Raw genomic sequence first — 24422 nt, 5'->3', positions numbered from 1 at the left:
GTGTCTCTACTTTAAAGAGTCCTCTCCTGCTGATGTTCAGGTGTATATCAGTATGTAGTGTCTCTACTTTAAAGAGTCCTCTCCTGCTGATGTTCAGGTGTATATCAGTATGTAGTGTCTCTACTTTAAAGAGTCCTCTCCTGCTGATGTTCAGGTGTATATCAGTATGTAGTGTCTCTACTTTAAAGAGTCCTCTCCTGCTGATGTTCAGGTGTATATCAGTATGTAGTGTCTCTACTTTAAAGAGTCCTCTCCTGCTGATGTTCAGGTGTATATCAGTATGTAGTGTCTCTACTTTAAAGAGTCCTCTCCTGCTGATGTTCAGGTGTATATCAGTATGTAGTGTCTCTACTTTAAAGAGTCCTCTCCTGCTGATGTTCAGGTGTATATCAGTATGTAGTGTCTCTACTTTAAAGAGTCCTCTCCTGCTGATGTTCAGGTGTATATCAGTATGTAGTGTCTCTACTTTAAAGAGTCCTCTCGTGCTGAATTTAGCTCTTGATTGTTCTCATACTGCCTGTGCTGCAGCACCTCTTTTCACCCTCTGTCTGAAACCAGAGCCCAGTCTGCTCTGATTGGTTAGCTGGCCGGCTCTGTTGTGATTGGTCAACAACTTAGAGATGTCCCGCCCCTTAGCCTACCATGTACAATGTTTTGGAGTGCTAGCCAATAGGAGCGTGAGTGTTACATAGTGATGTCATTATGTTCAGAAAGCAAACAAAGGAGCCTATAGAACACACTACAGGAAAGGGAGAACCCCAAAAAGCAGAATAAGACCTCTTTAAAAAATATAAATTCTTCTCTAACTTTTCTTCTGTCTTCAGTATTTCTCACATTGCAGTGTTTTGGATGATTGTAACCGTCACCTCTCTGTTTTCGTACCCAGGGCTCAGGCCCAGGACCTGGCTGTGGTGATTTCTCGGATGCAGGTAAATGCCGACCAAGTAGAGAAGAGCATCCTGGCTGCAGAGCATCATCTGGGCGTGGTAAGAGAGAGGTGTCATGTACACCTGCTGGGCACACTTCTTAAAATGGCTAATATTGTCTCATGCAAAGTTCCTTGTGATAAAAAAGATAGAATCAGACTCAAACAAAGCTCCTTTGATTCCCTCTTAGGACACAGAGCGCGATGAGAAGAAGCTGAAACTGTACCACCAGAGGGAGAACGCTGACACCCTGTCGCAGGCCGAGGGGCTCCTGAAGGACCTCTTCATGGACGTGGACAAAGCCAAGAGGCTGGGGCACCCGCAGGCCCACGAGATCGAGAAGGAGTGAGTTCATACCCAGAAACATGCAGGCAGTGCTGGAGGAAGCACTCTCACCTGTTACTCAAGTACAAGTAGAAATACAAAAAGGAGATGGAGGGAGATGTTTGAGGTTTTTTATCAACAAACAAAAAAACATTTTAAATTGTAAAAATAATTTCGAGCTTCACTAAAAAACATAAATGACTCAAAATTAGTCAAAAATAAATTCAAAACATATTTTAATAAGTCTACCAAAAACGAAATGTTATTCAAAATAAATAAATACAAATACTTAAATGGTCATAGATGCCAATTAATTTCTCTAAAACATTATTTAATCGTCTAATTGTTCAGATGTTATTGAATAAACAGTTGGTTAGTTTAATTTCTTACACAACATGATATTTGATCATCATATTATTCATTCAAAAATATTGCTTATTAAAGTAACTAGTGGCGCTATAGCTGTATGATGAATTAAGCGAAGTAAAAAGTATTGTGGATTAGTGAAGTGTTGAACTCACAGTTGAACTCAAGCACAGTACTTCCTTGTGTGTGTACTATTAAATTCCACTTCTGCATGCATGCCAACAGACGCACCTAAAACTCGTAATGTGTCACATGCCATCGAGACTTATAGCCACCTCAAATATTCATTTCCACATTCCCCTTTCTCTACCCTTCTACGCTTCATTGACTGAAATCTCTTTGTCTCTGGTTCCTCCTCCTGCAGCGTGAAAAACCTCCACGATCGCTGGGTGAAGGACTGTTCCATCTACAGGGAGCTGTACTCCCAGGTCAAAACTCTGGATCCCAAACAGAAGATCGACTGGGGGCCTCTGCTGGACGACAAAATGGTCAGTTAATCTTGGGTTTTGTTAACTGAACATCTGCATGACTGGTAAAGGTCACAGGTTGAAAACGGTCCTGTTTCTGTGATTTACAGAGACAGTTAAAGTCAGACGCGTACGGCCCAAAGCTGCCTGACGTGGAGAAGCAGATGGCAGAACATAACATCCTGCACCAGGAGATCGAGGCGTACAAAGACCAGCTGCAGCCCAGCAGCACCAGCTCCAAGGTAACAGCACACAACCAGAGAGGGGCCGACCTCCAGCAAACAGTGTTACATCACAATCAATACATACATATGGCAAAGAAACGTTTATGATACTTAGACGTTTAGTTCAGCAGGATAATCTCCACATATTAACACCACTTAATGGTTTGTGGAGTAAAAAGCTAATGTTGGGTTGAAAAGGAACTACAGCACGGTCACATGACTTCACGTCACCACCGCTAAGCTAAAGGTGGCTAATGTTGGGCTATAATGGAACTACAGCACGGTCACATGACTTCACGTCACCACCGCTAAGCTAAAGGAGGCTAATGTTGGGCTATAATGGAACTACAGCACGGTCACATGACTTCACGTCACCACCGCTAAGCTAAAGGTGGCTAATGTTGGGCTATAATGGAACTACAGCACGGTCACATGACTTCACGTCACCACCGCTAAGCTAAAGGAGGCTAATGTTGGGCGAGATGACGTGTAATCGTCTCGTTTAGACANTCACTTTTTTAAGAACAGTGAAGTTAAAATTAAACTTGCGTTGCCCCGTAAAGGGAACTTTTAACTTGGAATATTTTAAAACGTACTTTTGTGGAGGTAATACGGGGCAACGCAAGTTTAATTTTAACTTCACTGTTCTTAAAAAAGTGATATCAGTTTCCGTGCGTCTCTGTATAAAAGGCAGCTAGTGTTACGTTAATAATTGAAAGTTTGCATTATGCTTCATTTAAATAACCAGCAGATGTCGAGAAAGCTACTGGCGAAGTACCGAGAGGATGGGGACAGTCGTGATAATCAAACAAATTGCCTAAATCCTAGCTAGTGACTGTCATGGCGACGGGCTTCGGAGGGACTGTTAGCACAGCGAGCTACACTGTACACACAGCTAAGGACGGAGCATTGTCGTGTATTACATTTCAATGACACCCTCACGTCCTTGCACTAGCCATGTAAGCACACACAGCTAATCCCATGCAGGACTTACCTGAATCGGCATTTTGACAACCGGAGAAGTATGTAACAGCTTGACGCACTGGAGGACACGGGTGCTCTTGGTGATAGTGCGTGTGGTGAGAAGCATTACGGCTCGCTATTTAACCAGCTAGTCTTTAGTTGTTTCCTGTATGGAGTCCTGCGTATTGTCCCTGTGCTGCGTTCCTGCTGTCCGACAGACACACCTCAAGCTTTATGTCACTCAACCTTACCACACCGTTAACCTACAGCAGTGTCCCACATTGACTTTGGCTGTTGGGATTTAACCTAGTTTCCAGATTTGGGCCTGTTAAACCTTTATTTACATGGGCCATCTGCTAGCTAAATCCATGTATAATGTAAATGACTAATACATGTGGAGTAGTGTTGAAGAAGTACTAGAAACACAAGTTTAAATAGAAAATGCCATGGTGTAAATATCAAGACCTAAGTAAAAGTCTAGATTCCAGTATTGTCAGGAAAATGCACTGAAAGTATCCATGCAGAAAGTTAATAATGCTATATTATTCAGTTTTTATCACTAACACTAACACACATTAAAAAGCGATGTCATGTTGTCCAATGTGGAGCCAGTTTTAAATACTACAACTATAGACGAATAAGCAGTGTAGTAGGCCTACTGAATCATATTTGAGCGTCACATAAAATGTAGTGGAATACAACTTACACTATTTCCTATTGAATATTAGTGGAGTACAAGTATATCAAGTATTATAAAAAGCAAATATTTGAGTGAAGTACAAGTATTTCAAAGGTATTCTTATGTGTGGTAAATTAGTTAATTGCACCACTGTTGACATGTCATTTTAAATAAACAAATAATCTATCTATCCAGTAATTTAAATGAAATTTTATATATATTTTTTTTTCTCTTTTCAAAGTCCTATTTATTTACCTTAGCTTGAACACAGCACACAAGTCAGCAGTCCTACACAGACACACTTGACAGGATAATGTAGGTTAAAACGTCAAATGCCTTGCAAGAAGTTGCTTTAAAATGAATACACAAACACATGGAGCATGCTGGAGCTTTATGTGAAGTATGCTCCTCAACATCAATTAAGATTGTCCAAATGTGATATGTGCACTGCATGGTCAAAAATGTTTTAATTATGAAGTTGACAGTTTTAACAGTCATCACACTATCCCCCATCCAATACACACACAAACACCCATACATAAATACACACAGGGAGAGATGAGACCGATGATGTGTGGTGGTGGTGGTGGTGTGTCCATTTATTACACAACACAAAGCACCTACAATAATCCACTCCCCGTTGCGTCAGACAGTGGAAGATCTCACTTTTTTCACAGTGATTTGTATGTGGACATGTTTTAGACAAGGACATCAAACTGGTTTATCTAAATGAAAGGAAAAAAAAACTACACAGATATTCACAGCCAATATCACACACAAAAATAAAGCAGTGTCAACAAACGACAGTAAATTGAGTAAAAAATAGAATTTAATCATTTAAATAGTCTTTCAAAATACAAACATTGATTTGAACTTCTAAATAATATAACGTTTAATAGCTATGCTTCATTATAACTGGCAATGTTAAATGTACACTGTGGCTATACAAGGAAATGTGTGAGGTTTGGTAATTTATTGTATTGCTCATTTATATTTATGCGCACATATTTATTAAAACTACAAAGGACTTTAACATTTTAACAGTGACACTGCATATGACCCTGCCTTCACTCTAACCCTCCGTACCCAAGAAATATTCGTATGCCAATAAATAATCTATTATTGTATGTATGATTGAGTTTTTATCAGCTCTAATTTGACCCAGGCTTTTATTTTACATTGTTTGCTAGATGAACATGTAAGCTGTAACTTATGAACACCAAAACAAACCGGTAACTCAGTGTCCTTGCTTTAACACCCGTGTGTTAAAAGTAGAACTATTTACTGCCATTTATGAACTCCAGTGTTTTTGAACTGCATCATTATTCTTGTGAAACCGTACCAGCATCTAGTACCATGGGGCATCCTATAAAGCAAGATTAATGAGCCATTTACAACTTAAAGTTATAAAAACAAAGTAATAACCAATAGCAGGTGTTGTTTGCAATTCAAAGACATTCAATAAATCCAATGTTCAAATTTAAGATGACAAATCCAAAGATCAATAGTTATGTTAGTCTCCACAGTTATTTGGCCATCTGGCTTTACACTGCCTCCTGAGGTAGCCCTCTGTAGCCAGCCGCTAAATCTATAGAGCCATGTAAATTGATCCCTCAAATGACAATCAGCTTCAGAAAAAGCACAACTGCTTACGTTAAACAAAAACAATTCATATCATTCTGAATAGAATGCGTCATTTCAATACCAAACCCACAACAATGTCACAATGTAAATAAAATACCCTTAAATCCTAGAAAGGAAAATGTATGAAAAAAGCAAGTTTCAAGTCTTTACAAATGTTAGAACACTGTAAGCTCCACAAATATTTTGTAATGGGGGGAGGGTTCGGATCACATTTGCTGGCTTTATTATCTTCCACTATAAATTGCATGTTTGTTTCTTTAAATGGAACTGTACATGACTGAAAGATTAACGGCCCGTATGGCCACTAAATATCATATCTGATCTTGACATCAGATACTGTAGCTTTGCATTGCATGTGAAGCTTACTACAGTGATCACTTCTATTGTAGGTATACAAACTTGCTGATCAATGAGTAGGACTTTCAGGATGTTGCCCGACAACACCCAAAAGGAAGATGTTGCATATGTTGCGTTTCTTGTTGTCCTGAGCCCGTTGCGGGCACTTGCAAGTTAAAGTTGGAGCAATCTGTCATTGAAACAATGGAGATCTTTTATGCAACGTTCTTCATGACTGCAGAAAATGCAGCAACCTCTCATCATACACCAGGGTTAGTGTTAGAAGGTATAGCCCATAAATCAAATAGGTCAGACCATTATTTCTGAACAACACTGACGTCAGAAATGGTGGTTAGATCTAACGGAGGATTGTACATAAAAAAAAGCAGATGAGGCATATGCATTTCAGTTCTTAGCACTGTTGTTGCCACACTTTAATGTCAAAGAGTAGTGTCCTTCCCTGATCTCAGCTCATTGGTTTGGACTGCACACTAACGCACACGCTTGCTTGTGTCGAAGACAGTTTTTTTGTGTGCAGATTTACAAACAACACCGAATATATAACCTTCCACGCAAATCTTTCTGTGAGCGCACAACCTTCATATGCACTTCTCGTCCACTTCAAAACAATTGCACAACCTTTTATAAAGAAAGCTGCACCTACTCTGTACATCAGTGGTTCCCAAATCCAGCTTTTAACCCCCTACGTGCTTTGTTTCTTTAAAAAAAATGAGCACTTGGGGTCTGGAAAGTGGAGGACTACTGGTATACTCACATAACTACCATTTTATCCACATTTTAAATGTGACAAACAACAATCGAGTCATTATATTGCTTTAAACATATTGCAAGTAATTCCTATGAATTTGCCTACAACGGCACACTAAACTATATTAAATACAAGCACTCCATGTGCATGTCAATCTGCCCCTTTACTGGACCCTCAAAGTCTTTCGCCAGATATGTTGTTATGGCTTTCGTTGCATGTGACACGTTGCTTTATTTTGAAAGAGTTCAAAAGCAACATGTTAGCAGTCTGTTCTCGGATACCGTTCTGTTGTTCCCTCAGTGGTTATGCAAATGCAGATCGATGCTGTGATGGAACATAGCATGAAAATTGTTTTTCGTACTGAGGCATTCACATTAAATGTTTTCTCACTTTGATGTCGGAGCCTTTTACCAAAGTGTGGCAGTTACATCTCAGTCTTTATTCCCATTTAGGGACATGAGCTTTTTTATTTTCTCATTTGTTTCCTTTCTTCATGTAGTCTATGGGAAAAGGGAAAGAAAGGACCATTTCCCTCATTAAAAATTCTCTAATAAAATCTTCCTCACAAACCACTTGTCCACTGTTTAGGGCTAGATCTCTGTTGGGTCTTTCTCTGCATCCTATTCACTGCTGCTTGCCGCTCTAGGGAGAGTCCATCATGGCTTCCAGCATCTCCAGGAATAGTTTGTGCATGGGCACACCACCACGGGTCTTGATGCTGTAGAAAGTGGTAAGGGCGCGACCGGCAGTCTGTCGGAGGAGGGGCAATGTTAAAAGGAGGCGTCCGGCCCGCTGGGCGTCGTCTGGGCGCCGCTGACACTCCATCTCCAGCAGGGCCTGGTGGAGGAGGTCCCGCAGCTTCTGCACAGCCTCCATGTCCTCGATGTAAACAGAGTCTGACAGAACAGCAGGGAGCACATGGTAAGGCAATGTGTCGGGGGTTTACATTTTCTCAAAAAGTGCTTGCTTTGCCCAGTTACTTACAACAAATACAAATGTAAGGCAACCTTTATTTACAGACCACACCGTGGAGCTGGTAGCAGCCCATGCTACATGACCTGCTGTTGACAGTAACCTTTAGTGAATCTCTATGACTACATACAGGTCCAGGCTTGTGACCTTTCAACAGCTAATGCACTTGAATCAACACTGGATGTTTTTACAATAACATGTCTGCCTGCCTAGAAGACCATAAGCAATAATGTTATTGTATTTTGCCGTCATTATTGGGGAGGATATAATAACAGGCCTCAAGATACTTGTCGCTATACATTATTGCGATTTCAAAACATCTTCCATATGTATAGTAGTGTGATAAGTTATGTTCTTATTAATGCAAAACTCATTTTAGATTAGTTCTTCCTGTCATGGCCATTGACTTGTTATCTTTAAAAAAGAAAGATATTGTGTAAGATGAAAGGCAAGTTAACACTGCAGTTAGTGAGTGGGGGTCTGTGTGCATCCTGCCAGGTCTACCTTTTGTGCATACCCCCTGCAGAGCAGTGTGGGATTTCCTGCTTACAAAGAGGACACTCAGCACAGAGAGCGTTTTGACGACACATACGCGTTTTAACAGCTTTGTCTGAACTAATGTATACATCTCAATGTAACCCACTGTTACTCACTGGGAGGGAAGCCATGTGTTCACACATTAAAGATCTGTAACAGTAGAGAAATACTATGCTGGTGCGGTCTATGCCCCCACTCATTTATCTGATGTTAAGTTCATTTGAACTTGTATCAGCAATATCATTTATATAATAAACGATCGATACTTGCCCTTTGTGTATAGATGTAATATTGCCATACTTTGCAATACAATCACCTAAAAACTGAAACTAAAAAAAGCACGAGGTATTCCTAACAATACAAGATCTTTCTCCTGTTGTCATGTCAACTCCTTCCAGCTAATCCACTGATTGTGTTGCCACCAGCTACTCACAAATAGGACATACATATTCTTCATTGTCACACAATGCCAAAGATAGGAAAGTATACACTTACAGTAGTTCCTAGTTTAGCTTGTGCATCTAGCTAAAACTATTGCTATGTATTACATTTTTGTTTAAACTGTGTCAGAGAGGCGTAATTTAACTTTTTGGGTCAGTTTGGTGTCTGTTTTGTGGTGTTAAACTGCATCATGTTAAGATTATATCAAAGAGGGTATACTAAATATTTAAAAACTCCTCTCGGTAAACCACAACCCAAATCAAGTAATGACCAGTCTGATCAGGCCTATAATATCTCCTCGATTTCAACTACGATAAATTCTAGAGAAAATGCCTTCTCTACTCCCAGAGGATGATTCAATCTTTGCGATCGAGGCCGAATCATTTAGATTATTCAATACGAACTGTTCTCATAATAAAACTGCAGCACAGCAAACTGCAGGCTTCAGAATGATCGTGAAGTTAAATGAATATAACTCTAAAACAGTTTCAACAAAAACCTTCATGATGGTAAATGTAATTGCTTAGCTGCTGTAATAGACTGCATTAGTTTAAACCAGAAAACGACCTAATAATGTTCCTAACAAACAGGAAAGGGGGTGTCGTTTTTCAAATCAATATTGCACTTAGTTGTGTGGAGGAAAATTGTGAGCAGAGACGGTGAGCACTACCCGTTAATAAGGCTAATATTATAGTAAGCGAGAGACAGAACGGATACATTAACAAGGCTCTGATGTGATAAATAATACCACTAGTAGTACCTGAGTTAGTGAGTGCGATGGCTTTTAGCATGACAAATTCCTCCCGGTCCACGTTTAGTGACCTGAAGCGGCGAGCGAGTTGACTAATAGCTGCATTTAGCTCCGTCAGTCCAGCAACGCGGGACATCTCCTCGTCCAGGACAAAATCCTCGGCGAACACCACCTCGTCCTCACAGCCAAGCGAGCGGTACGCCACGCCGAGCACCAGCACCTCCAGCCACACCGACTGCAGCACGGACATCTGGTCTGCCAGGGACAGCGACAGGAAGCCTGCAGAGGAAGAGACGGACAGTTAACTATAAACTTAGACTATAGGCTAACTGGCAACAGGTTCACATTTCTGCAAGCACTTTGTTTGGTAGAATGATAATGGCTTACATACTGTAGGCAGCTGATGGTTAGGCCTGTCACAATAATTAGGTTATTGACGTATCGTATGATAAATGGACATGACCTCGATTGGGTTTCCTGACCTGGATAGTGGCTGTTGTGTGTTTGTTTACATGAGATGTCACTAACATTTAGGCCGACATGTAAAAAGCAGGGTATTCCCTAGCATTATTAACACAGAGTAGGAGAGTCCAATTCATTTCGTGTTTTGGTTGGGTGGTTTATTTTGATTTTATTTAGAATAAAATAAATACTTTTTTTCACATTTCCAATTCCTATGTCTGAACATTTTAGATTATCAATATATTAGAGAAATAAAATGGTCTTAAAATGATAATACTATATTCCTGGGACGATAAACCGTCCAACAAAAGTAGGTATAGTGAGAGGCCTACTGGTGACTCAACTGTCAGCTGACATTTAGTTTGACTTATTCATTTTGTTGAACCTATCATCTAGGCTTCTCAGCCATCAGTACCAGGTTCATATCTGCCAATTACATTCCAGTTCTTTCAAAATAAATCCAGATGTAGAAAAGTGTATTTGTTTCCTAAGTCATTGTCTGGATAAAACATGCCAGATGTGATCTCTCTGCCCCCGCTGCCATGCCACCCAGCCTCTCCTCCCCTGTGTTATCCTCTCGGCGTCTCCTACCAGGAATGTGTTTGGCCCAGCCGATAATGACGACCAGCTCCCGGTCCGCGAGGTCACACAGGGTGGTGAGCGTGCGCTGGGCTGTGTCGGGCTGCAGGGGGTCGGGCATGGCGAATAACTTCTCGGGCTCTGCCACTAGAAGGTGGGACACAATGATGCTGGAGGAACCTACGCCACAAAAACAAAAACAATACATTCAAATGATGCTCAGGTAAGACACAGGGAGACAAAAGGCACAGATAATGTTCATACATACATAGACACACTGCACCAAGGTAGCAACTAAAAACTAAAACCTTGTTTGCAACATGCTTCACTGTAAATGGTATATAAACTGCACTGTATTCATACTGCAAGGCTTTATGACTTGTACTTCAATTCATTATGTTTATATACATTTGTATTCTTTATTTTATATATTGCACATTACTCCTTCAACTTCTTATGTTTATGTAAAGATCTTTAGTTTTTCATTTTCTTTATCTTTGAATCCAAATGGAGCAACCTAATTTAACCCGGGGATAAATACAGAGCTTTGATTCTTATACTATCACACACTTATTCTTATGTCTATGTGGACAACAGAGAGATTAGGCTTTAAACTCCTCAGGCATATTTATGTAAATCATCTCCAGGATAGTTGATCTAAATTGGTGCAAATCAGCTCAGATAAAAAGCAAAGATTTGCAATGATCAATTTTATTTGGCAGCAGAGGGCAGTGTTTAATAATTCAATCATATTTGTTTATGTTTTCTGCATGCTCCCCGCAGCAAGCTTAGTTTGTAGGTACATTAAACTTGCCAGCACACAATCAATTGACAAGACGCCTTTTGCTAAATAAAAAAAATAAAAAACACACTAAAATGATTCCCTGGTGATTTCATGCCTTTGCCAACCAGTCCCAACAGTTTACATCCACATCTGTCTACATCATCATCATCATCATCACTACATCATTCTTTTTCCATAAGACATTTTGTGTGACCTTGACCTTTGAACACCAAACTGTAATCAGTTCAACTCGAGTCCAAGTGGACGTTAAATTAAAGATAATCCCTGTTGGCCTTCCTGATTTATCTAGTCCACCAGAATGCGACAGATGTGACGGACAGACAGAAAAACTGATAGACGGAAAAAATGATGCCTCACGCCAGGGCTGTCGCTGACACAGAGTCTTCAAAACAAATCACAAGACAGGGAAATGAATCCCACCTTTTTCACTCTCCTTCGTCAGTGGTAGAGGGGCACTCTGGTATGTTGCATTCTCCACCTCTGGACGTCTTTTGTACTTCTGCCTTCCTCCTCTGACTCTGTCAAGACGAACTCCTGCATAGGGAAAGAATAGATTAAACATTTACCATATTTAAAAGATCCACAAAAAGCTATAACATCAAAGTCTGAACACTCACCCTCTTTTAGCATGCCTACTTTGAGGCACTTTGTGAAGCGGCATGCCTGACAAGCCTTTCTGCGCCTCTTTGTGATCTCGCACTCGTTCGATGCAGGACAGCTGTATTCAATGTTTCCTTAACAGAAGAACAGAACAAGAAATAAGAAGTATGAATGAGAATTTGATTTATATGAAAACGTACTCCTTGAATTTCTTGAATCTTACTGATATTTTAAACATACAAGGTGCCCAAGTTGGCAATCATGTTAAAAAAAAAATTGTCAAAATGTTTTGTTGAACAGACCATGCATTAGCCAGGGGGGCTACGACATTATACTTAGACATGTTAAAGATGTACACGTTTAGTATGTGGGTCCTTATTCTGCATCTTTACGAGGTACAGTGTTAATGTCTATTTTGCTGTGTACTCCTGTTGGTGTGTTAGTTTGCCAACACAAACAAGCACACACACACAGAGCCCACAGCAGGATGAAGTCTGCTCTTTGGTTGTATTCAATCCAAATTGGGCACCTTCCAGAGGGGTTGTGAGGATGTGTTTTTTGTGCTCACAAATGTAACATGCATGAAACAATGAAAAATTGGGCTTATTTGAATGGTGTGTTTACAAGCAGCAACCAACAATGCAACATATTACACCTTAAGGAAAGCCTTGAATAGAATAATAGAAAACTGCCTACTCTAAAACCTCACCACGACACACACCTTGGATGGTTCTCTTGAAGAATGCCTTGCAGGCCTCACAGGACGCCACGCCGTAGTGGTAACCTGAGGCCACATCCCCGCATACTAAGCACAGCCTCTTGGGTAGCGTGCTCAGGGCGTACTTGCATCGCCCTGCTCCATTTCCAGTGGAGCCCTCCTCTGCCCCATCCCCCCCCTCATCTTTGAAGTGGCAACGCAGGGCCGGTGTGTAGAGTGGCGGCGAGTAACGTTTAACGCCGTCTCCTCTGATTCCTCCGCCTCCACTTTGAGAGGAGTCCGAGGAGGCCCCGCCAGGGCTGTTGCGGCCCCCCCCGCCCCCCTCCGGACTGCTCGGTTCTGCCTTTATGTAGACGTCTGAGCGGCGCTCCCTGGAAGACATGCCTAGAGGGGAAAAAATGAAAAAAATACTAAGTGAATAAGGGAATACAACCGTTTACCTTTACATTGATTACACGTTGAATGGTCAAAATGGACCAATATCTAAATGTGCTAACACTTGGCAAAAATCAGATTGTGTAGACCAACAAAAAGTAAATGCAATCTAATATTTTCAAAATGTTGTTGAATCAATCTTATGGGAGTCAGATATCGTTTAATTCAAGAAAATAATGTCAGTTTCATATTTGCAATTCATTTGTTAATGTCTGATTTATTTTCCTTTTTGGCCTCTTCAAACTAAAAGAGAGAGTAAGAGTGCTACGGGGCCCCACCATTGTCTAAGACGTGAACCGTTAGCCTTTTTAAACAGCCATTACTGATCATTACTGTTTGCACCAATGCATTTAGTTTATCCATATATAAGTACAGTATATTGAGAATAGACAAAGTATGAGAGAGTAAAACACACAGAGCAGCAATGATGAGCTAATATTTGAACTGGGAATGCTGCAACCTGACGGTAATACCCGCAGTAAAACAAAAAGTCCTATGCATTCAGACCAACGTCTTTGCTCAGTTTAAGCCCAACTGACCTACTCCTATCTTCCCCAAAAGACTTATGATTAAGAAACGTGTGCTTATGTCAGTTTAATATCATAGGCAGTTTTCTTAGCTGGAAGCATGGAAGCATGAAACATTTTGATTTTGCATTATCAGCATGCTAACAAGACAAAAGAGTTGCTCGTTCCCTCTCTAGTTCTTTAACACTTAGGTCCTGTGTTGACTGCTCTAGTTGTTACCTCAGTTAGGCTTCAAAAACATCTTAAACTCGAAGCATAACCGTTCTCGCTTAAAGGAAAACTGCACAGCCCTCGATTCATCCCCACAGCGTGAAGTCTTTGTCTGGGACGTCTGTGGACATTAAAATAGCCAAGGTGACTGGATGAAGGTCGCTCTGCTCATAAACAGTGACCGCTCTTCCCTATTCAGAGACATAACTTCAAGTAAGGCAGTATGAGTACTGCGGCATCCTGCTCGCCTGCCAACGGCTGTCTATAGTTCTCAATGTAATTACAGACATGCACAATAAATACTTGTGATTGCGCCTTTTTAAAAATAATTGTGAACATGTAGTATGTTTACAAATTCAAATAAAAGGCACACCAAAGGCTTATGATACCAGAATTATAAATACAAATATATACATTGCAGCCATACTTCCTTAAATGAGGAAACCGGTGGCCCAATTTCAGCACTGCAGTGGCGAGAAGAATCTTTTCCATCACATGTTTTCTCTAAATCTATCAGTAAATCCTTGCATTTCCAAATCTCAGACAGATTCACCTGGGATTTGGAGTTCAAGATTGCCATAGATCGCTTTGGATAAAAGTGTCTAACAAGTAATGTAATATAATGTAATGTATCTTTTATAAATTAGATAATAAGGCTAAAAACTTGCTTTCTTTGACATGTAGTATATGAAATGGGCATCACTGGTTTACCAAAGCCCAAATGACTTTTTTTGTCTCTAACTGAGGAGTCACATAAAAACTTATTAACCTTCAGGAGGCTATAATCCAAGAATGTTGAAAAAATGTAATCAAACTAATTAAAAAGTAGACATCTAACTGATTGATCAATTCTTTTCGCAGCTTTCATGTAAATTAAATTGTTGTCGATTTGACTTTGACAGCAGCCCTTAAATGATCAGGGTAGAAGGATAAAAGGGGATAAACAGAGGGGCATTAATTGCAGTGCGTGCCAAGGGTCTCTTGGCTCAACTGCTCATCCTCTTGTTCCACTGTGTGAAGACGATCCCTGCAGCCTAAATAGCCTCAATCCAGTTAAGACCTGAAAGTAACTTGTGATTTTCTCATGTGTAAACCCTGGCAGTACACCGCTATTCCCGAACCAATTTATGTTTCACTCCTTTATCAGTTGTGGCTGATACACTAGTTGCTGCCCATATATTTACCAAGTGTTGCAATATTTAAAATGCATTGCGTATGGTCAATGCTCCAATCCCTAACCCTGCCCACAAAGACAACATTATCCAGTTGTATTCTATGTACCTAATGGTGTGGGCTAATACCACGGTACCTGTATAGACCAGATATAAGATCATTTACAAGCAAGCTCTTAACATATTAACTACTACCCTGACTCAAAAATATCAGCCAACAATCAGAGTTTATGGTAAATAATCAATGAGAGCTCAGCGGTCCTGACCTGTGGTATATGCTTTTTGTCCGTGCCAAGCTAAAGGACAATGTTATTACTCGTATATAATGAACAGGCCTCTAGTGACAACTTAACATCCACATATGCTTCACATCATACTTTGCCTGTATTCTTCAGTCAGAGCATGTACATGAAAATGAGATTGTGAGGTTGTCAAAGCAGTTAGAAAACAGGCATATAAACTGGGTTCAAGATAGTCTGAGAAAAAAGAAATGGGAGGAGGAATTCTATTTGCTATCAACTAAGTCTACCTTTTGCTTTACATTATACAAAATACAATATGTAATACAGGGAAGTGTAGCTGTAGAGAAATAATTTTAGCATTGTGGGTTTCAAGCTGGTTTCAAGACACTAGGCCAGGAGAAGAAAGGTTATAATATCACTCAATGCAAACCAAGTGTGCCTTTATCATATTTATTACTGCAGCTGATAATCCAACCCTGTACTTGTTGGATGGAGTTTGCCCCCTTTGACTTGTTTGGCAAGCAGCAAGGGGGTCACAGCAAACCTTGCCTGTTTAAAGTTTAGCTTGCTTGGGCTGAGTTTACAAGCTCAGTATATGGCCAACAACACCAGGACTATCTGAGCCCAGATACCGTTATTTAGTTCTCCTTACAGTTTAAGCACAGTACAATCATACCATGTACATCACTGGCCGGTTCCGCGCATCTCCTTTAGCAAATGGGGAACATCGTTTTCAGTACCGAAAACGTTCAAAGGCGAGCCATAATAACGACATTAAAACTATTTTAAAGCAGGTTCAACAGTAAGTACTCTCAACTGAGGGTTAGCCTTAATGGTGTTGACTCTCCATATACACATGTGTGAACTGTAAACTGACGTACCAGCTTGTTTTGAGTAGCGTTAGCATTAGCTTCACAAACAGCATTATGACAACTGCAGGTTAGCTACCCTGAGCTAACTAGGCTAACAGCAGCTAGCGTTAATCCTGACTGACCAGCTCTCTCGTGCTGGGGACGAGGTGTATTTCTATCACTCTAACCCGGACTAGCATCTTACCTGATAACGGAGACTACTACAGAGTTTAAGTCTCTCCAAGGTGTGATATCATGGCACAGGTTCAATAGAAAATCGGTTTCCAGACTGCCAGCGCCCGCTAGCTTGTGTGTTGAGATGGGCCGGGCTACAATCGGCTTTCTCTAACAGCTGGTACATGATAATGGTGGGATATAGGACTGAAGCTAAAACACATTAGGTCAAGGAGCACTCTGGAAACAGTTTTACACTGTTACCCAACAGCAGTATTGTCCAGCTTTGACTGTCAAAGAAACTAAATGTTAGTAAAAATAAAATGGAATAATAGAAATATAATAAAAGGTGATTTTGGATAAATATATATAACTAAACAGACTGGCAGGGTCATCATTTAATACCAGTGTATGACTAATGAGTCCAAAGTTTTCACTCACTCTAACTGTCAAAATACCTGTCAGATATCCTTCATAAATTTGTTTGTGTTCATCTGTTTTGGAATTTAGAAAATGCCAGGCTTCTGAGCCTACACATGTTAGGCAAACACTATGATTGTGATTGAAAAAATGTATTTAATGTCCCAAAAAACTAAAATATAAATGTAAAAGTTATGGAATCAAAACTGATCATTTGACTGCTCCTCTCTTGGATGTTCTCAAACTGATTTATAGGCTACTTCTCAAGAAGGGAGTGATACTTTCTCCCCTTTATACATAACTTTTCCATCATGTATCATTTTTAGATTTGCAGAGCAATCACAGACCTCCTCTCAACATGCCCATGAGTTGATTGCAACAGAATGATAAGCACTCAGTTATAGCCCATCCTAATATTTTGGATTATGAAAAGAGAAGTCAAAACCTTCATAATAGTTTTCCTTTTTGGCTGAATTTCCCCCCTCCACATCCCTCTTTTGGCTGCATGTTTTTCCAAAAAGTTGTTACACTGCCAGCTAAAAGTCCATCATAAAAATGACCTTTACAAATACCAGGCATAGCGCGTGTCGAAGCATATAATACAATATTTCATTAAATGTCACGTGAAAAAATTACCTGTTAGCTTAGCTGGAGTTTGTAGATTATACACGTGTGACTCCCAGATGAAGAGCAATGAAGTGATGCTGCTTTGGTTTAAGGTCTGCAGTTATCAGGACACCTGCAAAGTAAGCAAAGGTTTATTTTAGTGCCGTCACAGAATTTACAACCAAGTCACTTTTCAAGGTCCCTCCTGCATCTGTCATTTTAACAGTCAGTAAGTCAGTACAGTACATATTGTCCAGCCTCATCATAACGTCTGAGAACTAGTTGTATGCATCAGATTAATGGAATGATTATTATCTACAAATGTACTCATATATATTGGAAATACTTTAGTTTAGGAAGGTCTTGTGTGATCGTAGTAATGATTTTCCCTTCTTAAAATACATATTCCACTGTATCTATCCAGATTTCTGCACGCTGCATGAGTACCCTCCCCCCTGTGCTGCGTGACACACTCCAAAGGTCACAGTTACAGGAATGCTTGAAGGACAGACAGAGTAAAGCCAACACCTTGTCTTTCACTCTCTCATGCAATGTCATAAGCTGGAGTTTGGTGATAACAATCTGTAAATAATTAAAGAGACCAGTTTTAATTCAATAAAAAAACACTGCATGAAACCGGAGTTATGCGAAGTTTTTTTTTTTTTTAAAGCAAAGTGAATATTTAATATTTGAAAACAAACAAAAATGTGCTGATCTGAACTGATCAGAACTTAAAACTGACCTTTGAAACAAGACAATACATTTGAATTAACGCTGTAGATCTGGATTCTTAATTGGTAGGCTATAAACTATAATAATTCCTGGTATTGTTATCTCTGAATTAAATTGCCCAACACAAATATCAGTGAGTCCTTCCCTCGTTTTAAATGGTTGCAAAGCTTTCTTATCATATTGTTAAGGTGCATCCAGTCTCTGTCACTGATAGTGCATCCCACTGACTGGACATAAACTCAGTTAGAGGCTTTTGAATGCGGCGCGCTGTGGAGGCAGCGAGAACAGCACCCAGGGGTGACCTTGTCTACTGATCTCGGACCGGTGAAAGGTTAATTGCCATAGTGGATTATGCCTTAAGATCAGTGACCTCAATCCTGGTCCAGCAGGCTCGGTGTCTTTCATAGTTCAGTGTGTTAAGACAGGAAGAATAATAACTAGGGGGCGTTGAATTACACTAATAAATAAAGTGTGTACAGTGGGAGAAGTGCGGAGTTTTATCAGCCCATACAGGATTTACATGCATTGTGAGTGAGGACCTACAAAGATATTTCTAAGACTGCATCTTATTCAACAATAGCCCTGCATTCTTCATTTACTCGATAAGTGACATCAGATTTAAGACATGTTGTGGGTGGTTTACCGACGAGTACAGCTTTAGACATTCGTGTTATAGCATGTGTTTTCGTTGGAATGAGTCAGTGGATATTTTTTTAGGGGGGAGATTACACAATTCAGCATACTAAATGTTTATTCGCCGAATCGTGCCCCCTACCCCCAATAACGTGGCCAGGCGAACTTAGCTCTGCCAGGCGAACCGTGCGTGCACATCAGCCTCCCGTTAACACCGTGACATCTCCGCAAAGAGATTAATAACAATCTGAACACACGATATGCTCTATCTCTGCAGTGTAGGGTTAGTAAGGCTGGCCATACTTACTGGGAAATGTAAAAACATCGCAGGGTTGTTGCCTTTTTTTTAATCTGGAGTCAGGCAAGTATTTGCGGCAGGCAAGTCCACGGTCGGTTTAACCGGTGCAACGGCGCTGTCCAAGCCTCGCAGGGTGACTCACATCGCATCCCTACGTTACCGGATTATGAGGCGATAACAACAACCGGCGACACTGTCTTATCCTACTGCTCGGGTCTGTACACTGGCGTTATAAATTCTCGTCTTCCCCTGCCAACGCTGAGGTTGTAGTTGGACCTCAGCATCAAGATTTCAAGGAGGAACACCGAACATCCGGTTATTAAAAAAGTTTCAAAATAAAACTCGACTCAGAAAACCTTTTTAAATTTAGCGAGCAAGCTAACCTCTTAAAGCAAATGCAACACCGAATATAAGGGACTCGTCATTTACTAAAAATATCTGAACATTGCTCCACAGAATCCTATAACTGCTGGTTTATCTCAAATTAACACAAATTACGTTTTTATTTTGGCAAACTAAGAAACTTCCGGTTTTTTCCTAGCTCCCGCTCGCTAGCTTGAGGCAGCTCCGTGACGTCACCTATATCCCGTGTCTTTCCTCCTCCCTCTGTCCAATTTGCGTCCGCTGTGTCTCCGTTACGTCCCACCGTACGCACCTTCCAACAGCGTCATCAGCATTATAATAAGGGCCTGCAACTCGTAAAAAAATAAATATGTGACCCAGTCAACGTTATTCCTAATATACTCAGGTACAGCCTATTTATGAAGATCCGGCGGCCTGAAGAATGTGTCACATCAGCTGAATCCGTTGTGTCATAGCACTAATCCAAATCTGTTCCTGCAGCTCAATATAAATAAATAAAAACATGAAATTCCCACAGGGTCTTGAATAACGCATACATGTACAATGTATTGGCATTATTATTCGTTTTTATTAGTTTTTGTATTTCCTTACCTTCCGTTCAATATCAGAATGGCTTTTGTAAAGACACTTTTATTTGAATTAAGGCAATGCCACAAGCTTTAGGGGAGAGAGAATGAAAAATAATGGTATACATGTCGCTTGCAGTACACCTCGATGGAAAATGTAGTCATGCTGTTGGTCTTGTGACACTGACCCGGCTCTCTCCAGCACTATACTATTTGGACAGGAGCCAAGAAACAGGAGATCAGGGGATCACTGCAATGGGGTGAGAAGAGGGCATAATCAAGGGATAGTAGTTTGAATTAAAAATATATAATATTTTTTATTTTCAAGACGGTTTGCCATATGCGTAGTCAACAATAAAATGGCATCATCAAACATGTCTAAAACATCTCTTCTGTATGCTACTACTGTTTATTGTAGCCAATAACAACAATTAAATGCACGTTTATTTTCTAACTTGGTAGCCTGCTGCTTCTCGAAATAGGCAGAATTCCCCCCCCCCCCCCCCCCTGCGATCTCTAACATGCCTGGTAACAGCTGGCTCGAGAGGAGGGAAGTTTTCACGGAAGAGTTGACAACCTTGGCCACTAATTAAAATAAGTGAACACAATGATTTGAAAAAAAGGGAAAGACAGTAGCAGCCCACGGTATACTTTGGATTGCCTAAGTGAGTATTTCCCCACAGAGCCCAGCATTATCCATCTAATTATAGACCAATAAACGTTAGTCTAGTCAGTTTAAACCAATAAGCCACACTTGCACTTCCCTCGCGGTGTGTGTGTCCATCAGATTTGCAGGACATCAGTGTGTGTGTGTGTGTGTGTGTGTGTGTGTGTGTGTGTGTGTGTGTGTGTGTGTGTGTGTGTGTGTGTGTGTGTGTGTGTGTGTTTTTATTTGGTCACATGCAGGCTGTGTGTGCAGTAAGCTCGGGACAGTTTTTTATTACGTGGTGCGCGCACGAGAGGAAAAACTGACGACAGTGTCATTGCGACCTTGAAGCAAGGTCATTGAGTCTCTGCTGCAGACACTGCAATTCTGCGGGGCTGCATCACACTGGTGCAGAGTCTGCATTATCATCCTGTTAGAGGCAAACCGGCCATATTCATTAGATTCACTCAAAAGCTTGTCCAATTTGGTTTGTTGGAGATTTAGTGCATCATGACAGGACTTACTCGGACTTACTCAGGACAGTGAGTGGGAAAGGCAGTGGATATGTATTCAAGCTGGGAACATAGAAACATTACTGTGAAAGACAGCTGGGGTCCCCAGGGTGCTTCTTACAGGAGGTCCTGACCTTAGACAGGTGTCAGCTGATAGGCTTCATAAATACCAAGACGCCATTGTTTGTGATACACAAATAGCATCTGGCACTGCATCAGTGACTCATGGGTAACATAAGTGCCTCCACCTTTACTACTAAAAAGAACACCTTGATCAGCATTAGCATAGACTAAAAGGGGGGTGGTGTGTAGAATTTAACAGCATTTCTCTTTCAGTTTATGCAATAAGAAGGCTCTATGTCAGAGTTAACATATCCAAATTACATTTATATTAAGTTTAAACATTCACTTAAAAATGGGCATTTGACAGTTGTTTCACTAAATTGGAGATCAGAGCATCTTGGATTGATAATCGAGATGTTGTGATATACTGGTTTTTATGATAACTGGGAGATTTATAGAATAAAATATTCTTAAATATCACTATCCATAGGTTTAACTGTTCTTTTTGTACGGTTAAAGTACCTGCACTCTTACTTTAAATGTATTTCATTTGTCAAAAAAGAGACAATTTGCACAATTTAAACAGAGTTAAAGAGGAATTACTGTTAGCAAAAATAAATGTGTTGTAATTATTTTGGCCACAGTAATCAAGTGGCTTAAATCTGATATCTTAACGACCTATACTTGATAATACCATACTTAATTGAGTGAAACATGACAAATTTCATGACAGCATAAAGCTCTTGAATTTGACAATTTCCCCATTATTGAGCAGTTCATTGATTTTTATTTAATAGACATGATAACAGTTGTTTTACTACAGCTGAAAGACACACTTGTGCAAATCTGGAGTGTGGTATACTGCAGAAATAGCTTATTGGGATTCTAGATAGAGGGGATTTTCCCTTTAACTGCATGAGTGTTCTATATGAGCCCTACAAACACTATGACACAGTTATTTGCCAACTAGTGGCAGCACAGTGATCTGCAGCAGTGGCATTGATGACGTTCCAGCAGCTGAGTGAGTGGTTGTCCTCCACTGAAAGGTCACCCACTGCTACAGCACATCATCACTGCCTGCTGACTTCCTGATTGCAATGCCAGAACGCTGCCTTTACTCTTTTTTACATATCTTGCAGTAAAGTGTCAGATTTCTAAAGGGCAGATGACTGTTCTCCTTTAAAAACACTTGCTCACTCGCCATAACATTTTGCTCACTTGCCAAAAAAAAGTGAGCAATTTGTTTCATCTCAAATCATCAAGAAGGTCACTAAAGAACAACGTGAGACAACTATGTATGGAAGTATAAGTTAGACTTGTTCTGTCATAGAGAGGGAAACGTGTCAGTGTATGCCATCTGCTGGTTGTGTTTCAAAGACAAGAAAATCTGCATCCATTTACCCAGAATGGAAGGGTTTTTATTCAAGATTAGTATCAACTTCGATTGTATGAATCTGATATTTTGTGACACGGAGGAACGGCAGCTTTTCTTTAATATAAAATACAGACAACAGAAAAACTGCGGACACTGCACCATGTTTGTCCTCTACCAAGGTAGAGTTTCCAGCAGCGTATCACTTACATGGATCAACTGAGGACCAACAGCACATGCTAAAAGGGCCATATTGACAATTTGAAGGGCATGTATACAGGACATCTGCAATACCTTGCTTTATGCATGCCTTTCAATTCCTGTACCATGTGTAAGGCCTGCCTCCACACGACTACATTCTCGCTTCTTTATCCGTGCACAAAGTAAGGCCTGCATTTCGGACTACGGACAAAACCCTGAGAAAAGCTCAACTTTATTGAGAAACAACTTTAATTTTTTAGAATTACTTTAAAGCCTAGCATTGTTTCTGGTTTGGGGTTTCTCTAGGGATATGCCGGTCACGGCTAGACATCAATTCTGTCTGAACTATCTAAGCAACCTTTTAATGGATTGTCTTTATATTTATTTCATTGTGATTAGAGGATGAATTTTAATGACTTTGTTAATCTCTGATTTTCCCTCTAGCGCAATCATCAGGGTAAGCATGGCTGAAGACTTCTGTCTTTAAGAAAAGCTATTCTTCTTCATATTTAGCCAAACAAGGTGATTTGTTGGTGGAAACTACGATGGCCGACACGTGCAAACGTGCTGCAATGCCCGCAAAAACACCTCAAATTCAAAGATTCAAGATTCAAAGATTCAGAGCAACATGCTGCATTTTCACAAAAAAACAAAAAAACTAATGGGCCAAAAAACATGCAAATGAAGAAAACTCTTTACCAACTTAAAAACACATGCACAGCATTTACAAAAACCTTCACCAACTTGCCAAAACATGCGCAGCGTTTCCTAGAAGTGATGCGTAATGAAACACTGCAAATACAAAATTCCGCAAATAAAAATAAAAATGCTAGAAGAAGCTCAAAACACACAGCAGGCACCGGAGGGCTTGTATACATTCGGTTATTATAAAGTGTGGTCAATTTGGTGAAAATGTTTTTTATTTACACGTTTTAAAAATTGCAGTTTGTTTCTCCTAATGGAAGTGTCGGCCACCGTATGAATCTGGTGATTGGAACCACTATAATCGCTGCAGCCTAGACACCTACAAAAGGAAGCGTGACTGACAGATTCTGTGAGCAGCACCTTTTCGCCAGCACAGACCATAAAACCTCCAGGAACATTTGACATGAGTTATTGAATCATCTATGAAACCTGATACCATTTTCCAGTCCATACCTATGATCCTCATATAGAGGCACCATATGCTGCTGGCGCAGTGAGAACGCATTGTAGCCAGAGTTGTGTTTTCTGTGTTTGCTTGATGTGTGTTTGATCTCTGGAGAAAGATTTAAAACCCTCATTATGATTAAGCACTCCCTAATGCACCTTACTATGCTCAATCCCTGTTTGACATGTTGACCCGACATATGGGGATAAAAGATGATGTTTGTTCAGTTAACATCATGATTCCCAGAGAAGCTTATGGGCTGAAACTGAGTTATGCTATACCAAACATTGAGGGGGAGGGGAAATTGATTCATGTAAGAATCAAGATTCCTACAATTTTGAATTGATCCAGAACTCCCCAAAGTCGTTTAATTTTCCTACAAAAGACGCTAGATATTTATATTGATGGCAGTGATTGACACCATTATTATCATTATTTTGTAAGTCAATGAGAATTGAGAAACGCTGAAAACCTTTTTCGAACAATGTGTTTATTTTTGCGAGATAAGCTTGAAAAAATGTCACCTTTTTTCTAAGGGTTGCATTTCTATTTTTGACGAAATTGAAAAACTCTCAAGTAATCTGCTTTCTTGCCAGCATTTTCCAAATCGCTGGTATGAGTGCACAGAAGAGTAGATCTTAAAATTAGCCCTTTTGGATGAAATGATAATGTATTTTGAATGGAGA

The 24422-nt window shown here is 40.2% G+C and overlaps 2 protein-coding genes across 4 annotated transcripts; one reads left to right on the top strand and one right to left on the bottom strand.

Annotated features, from left to right (window-relative positions):
- Nucleotides 1-889: 889 nt before the first annotated feature.
- Nucleotides 890-2415, top strand: evpll (envoplakin like). Its single transcript, XM_010785692.1, has 4 exons — nt 890-986; nt 1117-1271; nt 1981-2104; nt 2194-2415. The coding sequence occupies exons 1-4, from the start codon at nt 924-926 to the stop codon at nt 2413-2415; spliced, it is 564 nt and encodes a 187-aa protein (XP_010783994.1). The 5' UTR covers nt 890-923.
- A 2182-nt stretch (nt 2416-4597) lies between these two features.
- On the bottom strand, nt 4598-19125 carry esrra (estrogen-related receptor alpha). 3 transcript variants are annotated; one of them, XM_010785639.1, is made up of 8 exons: nt 18873-19125; nt 17231-17333; nt 12555-12947; nt 11863-11979; nt 11666-11779; nt 10453-10620; nt 9409-9678; nt 4598-7594 (listed from the first exon to the last, which is right to left on the bottom strand). In XM_010785639.1, the coding sequence occupies exons 3-8, from the start codon at nt 12943-12945 to the stop codon at nt 7341-7343; spliced, it is 1314 nt and encodes a 437-aa protein (XP_010783941.1). In that variant the 5' UTR covers nt 12946-12947; nt 17231-17333; nt 18873-19125; the 3' UTR covers nt 4598-7340. The 3 variants fall into 3 exon arrangements, with proteins under 3 accessions (XP_010783941.1, XP_010783943.1, XP_010783942.1); XM_010785641.1 differs by having other exon boundaries at nt 12567-12947; XM_010785640.1 differs by lacking the exons at nt 17231-17333; nt 18873-19125 and adding an exon at nt 16206-16334.
- Nucleotides 19126-24422: the final 5297 nt, after the last annotated feature.

Source organism: Notothenia coriiceps, unplaced genomic scaffold (genome assembly GCF_000735185.1).
Source record: "Notothenia coriiceps isolate Sejong01 unplaced genomic scaffold, NC01 NC01_scaffold00028133, whole genome shotgun sequence".
Lineage (NCBI taxonomy): Eukaryota > Metazoa > Chordata > Actinopteri > Perciformes > Nototheniidae > Notothenia > Notothenia coriiceps.
Note: the sequence above shows the minus strand (reverse complement) of the source record. Positions and strands in the feature narration are given on the sequence as shown.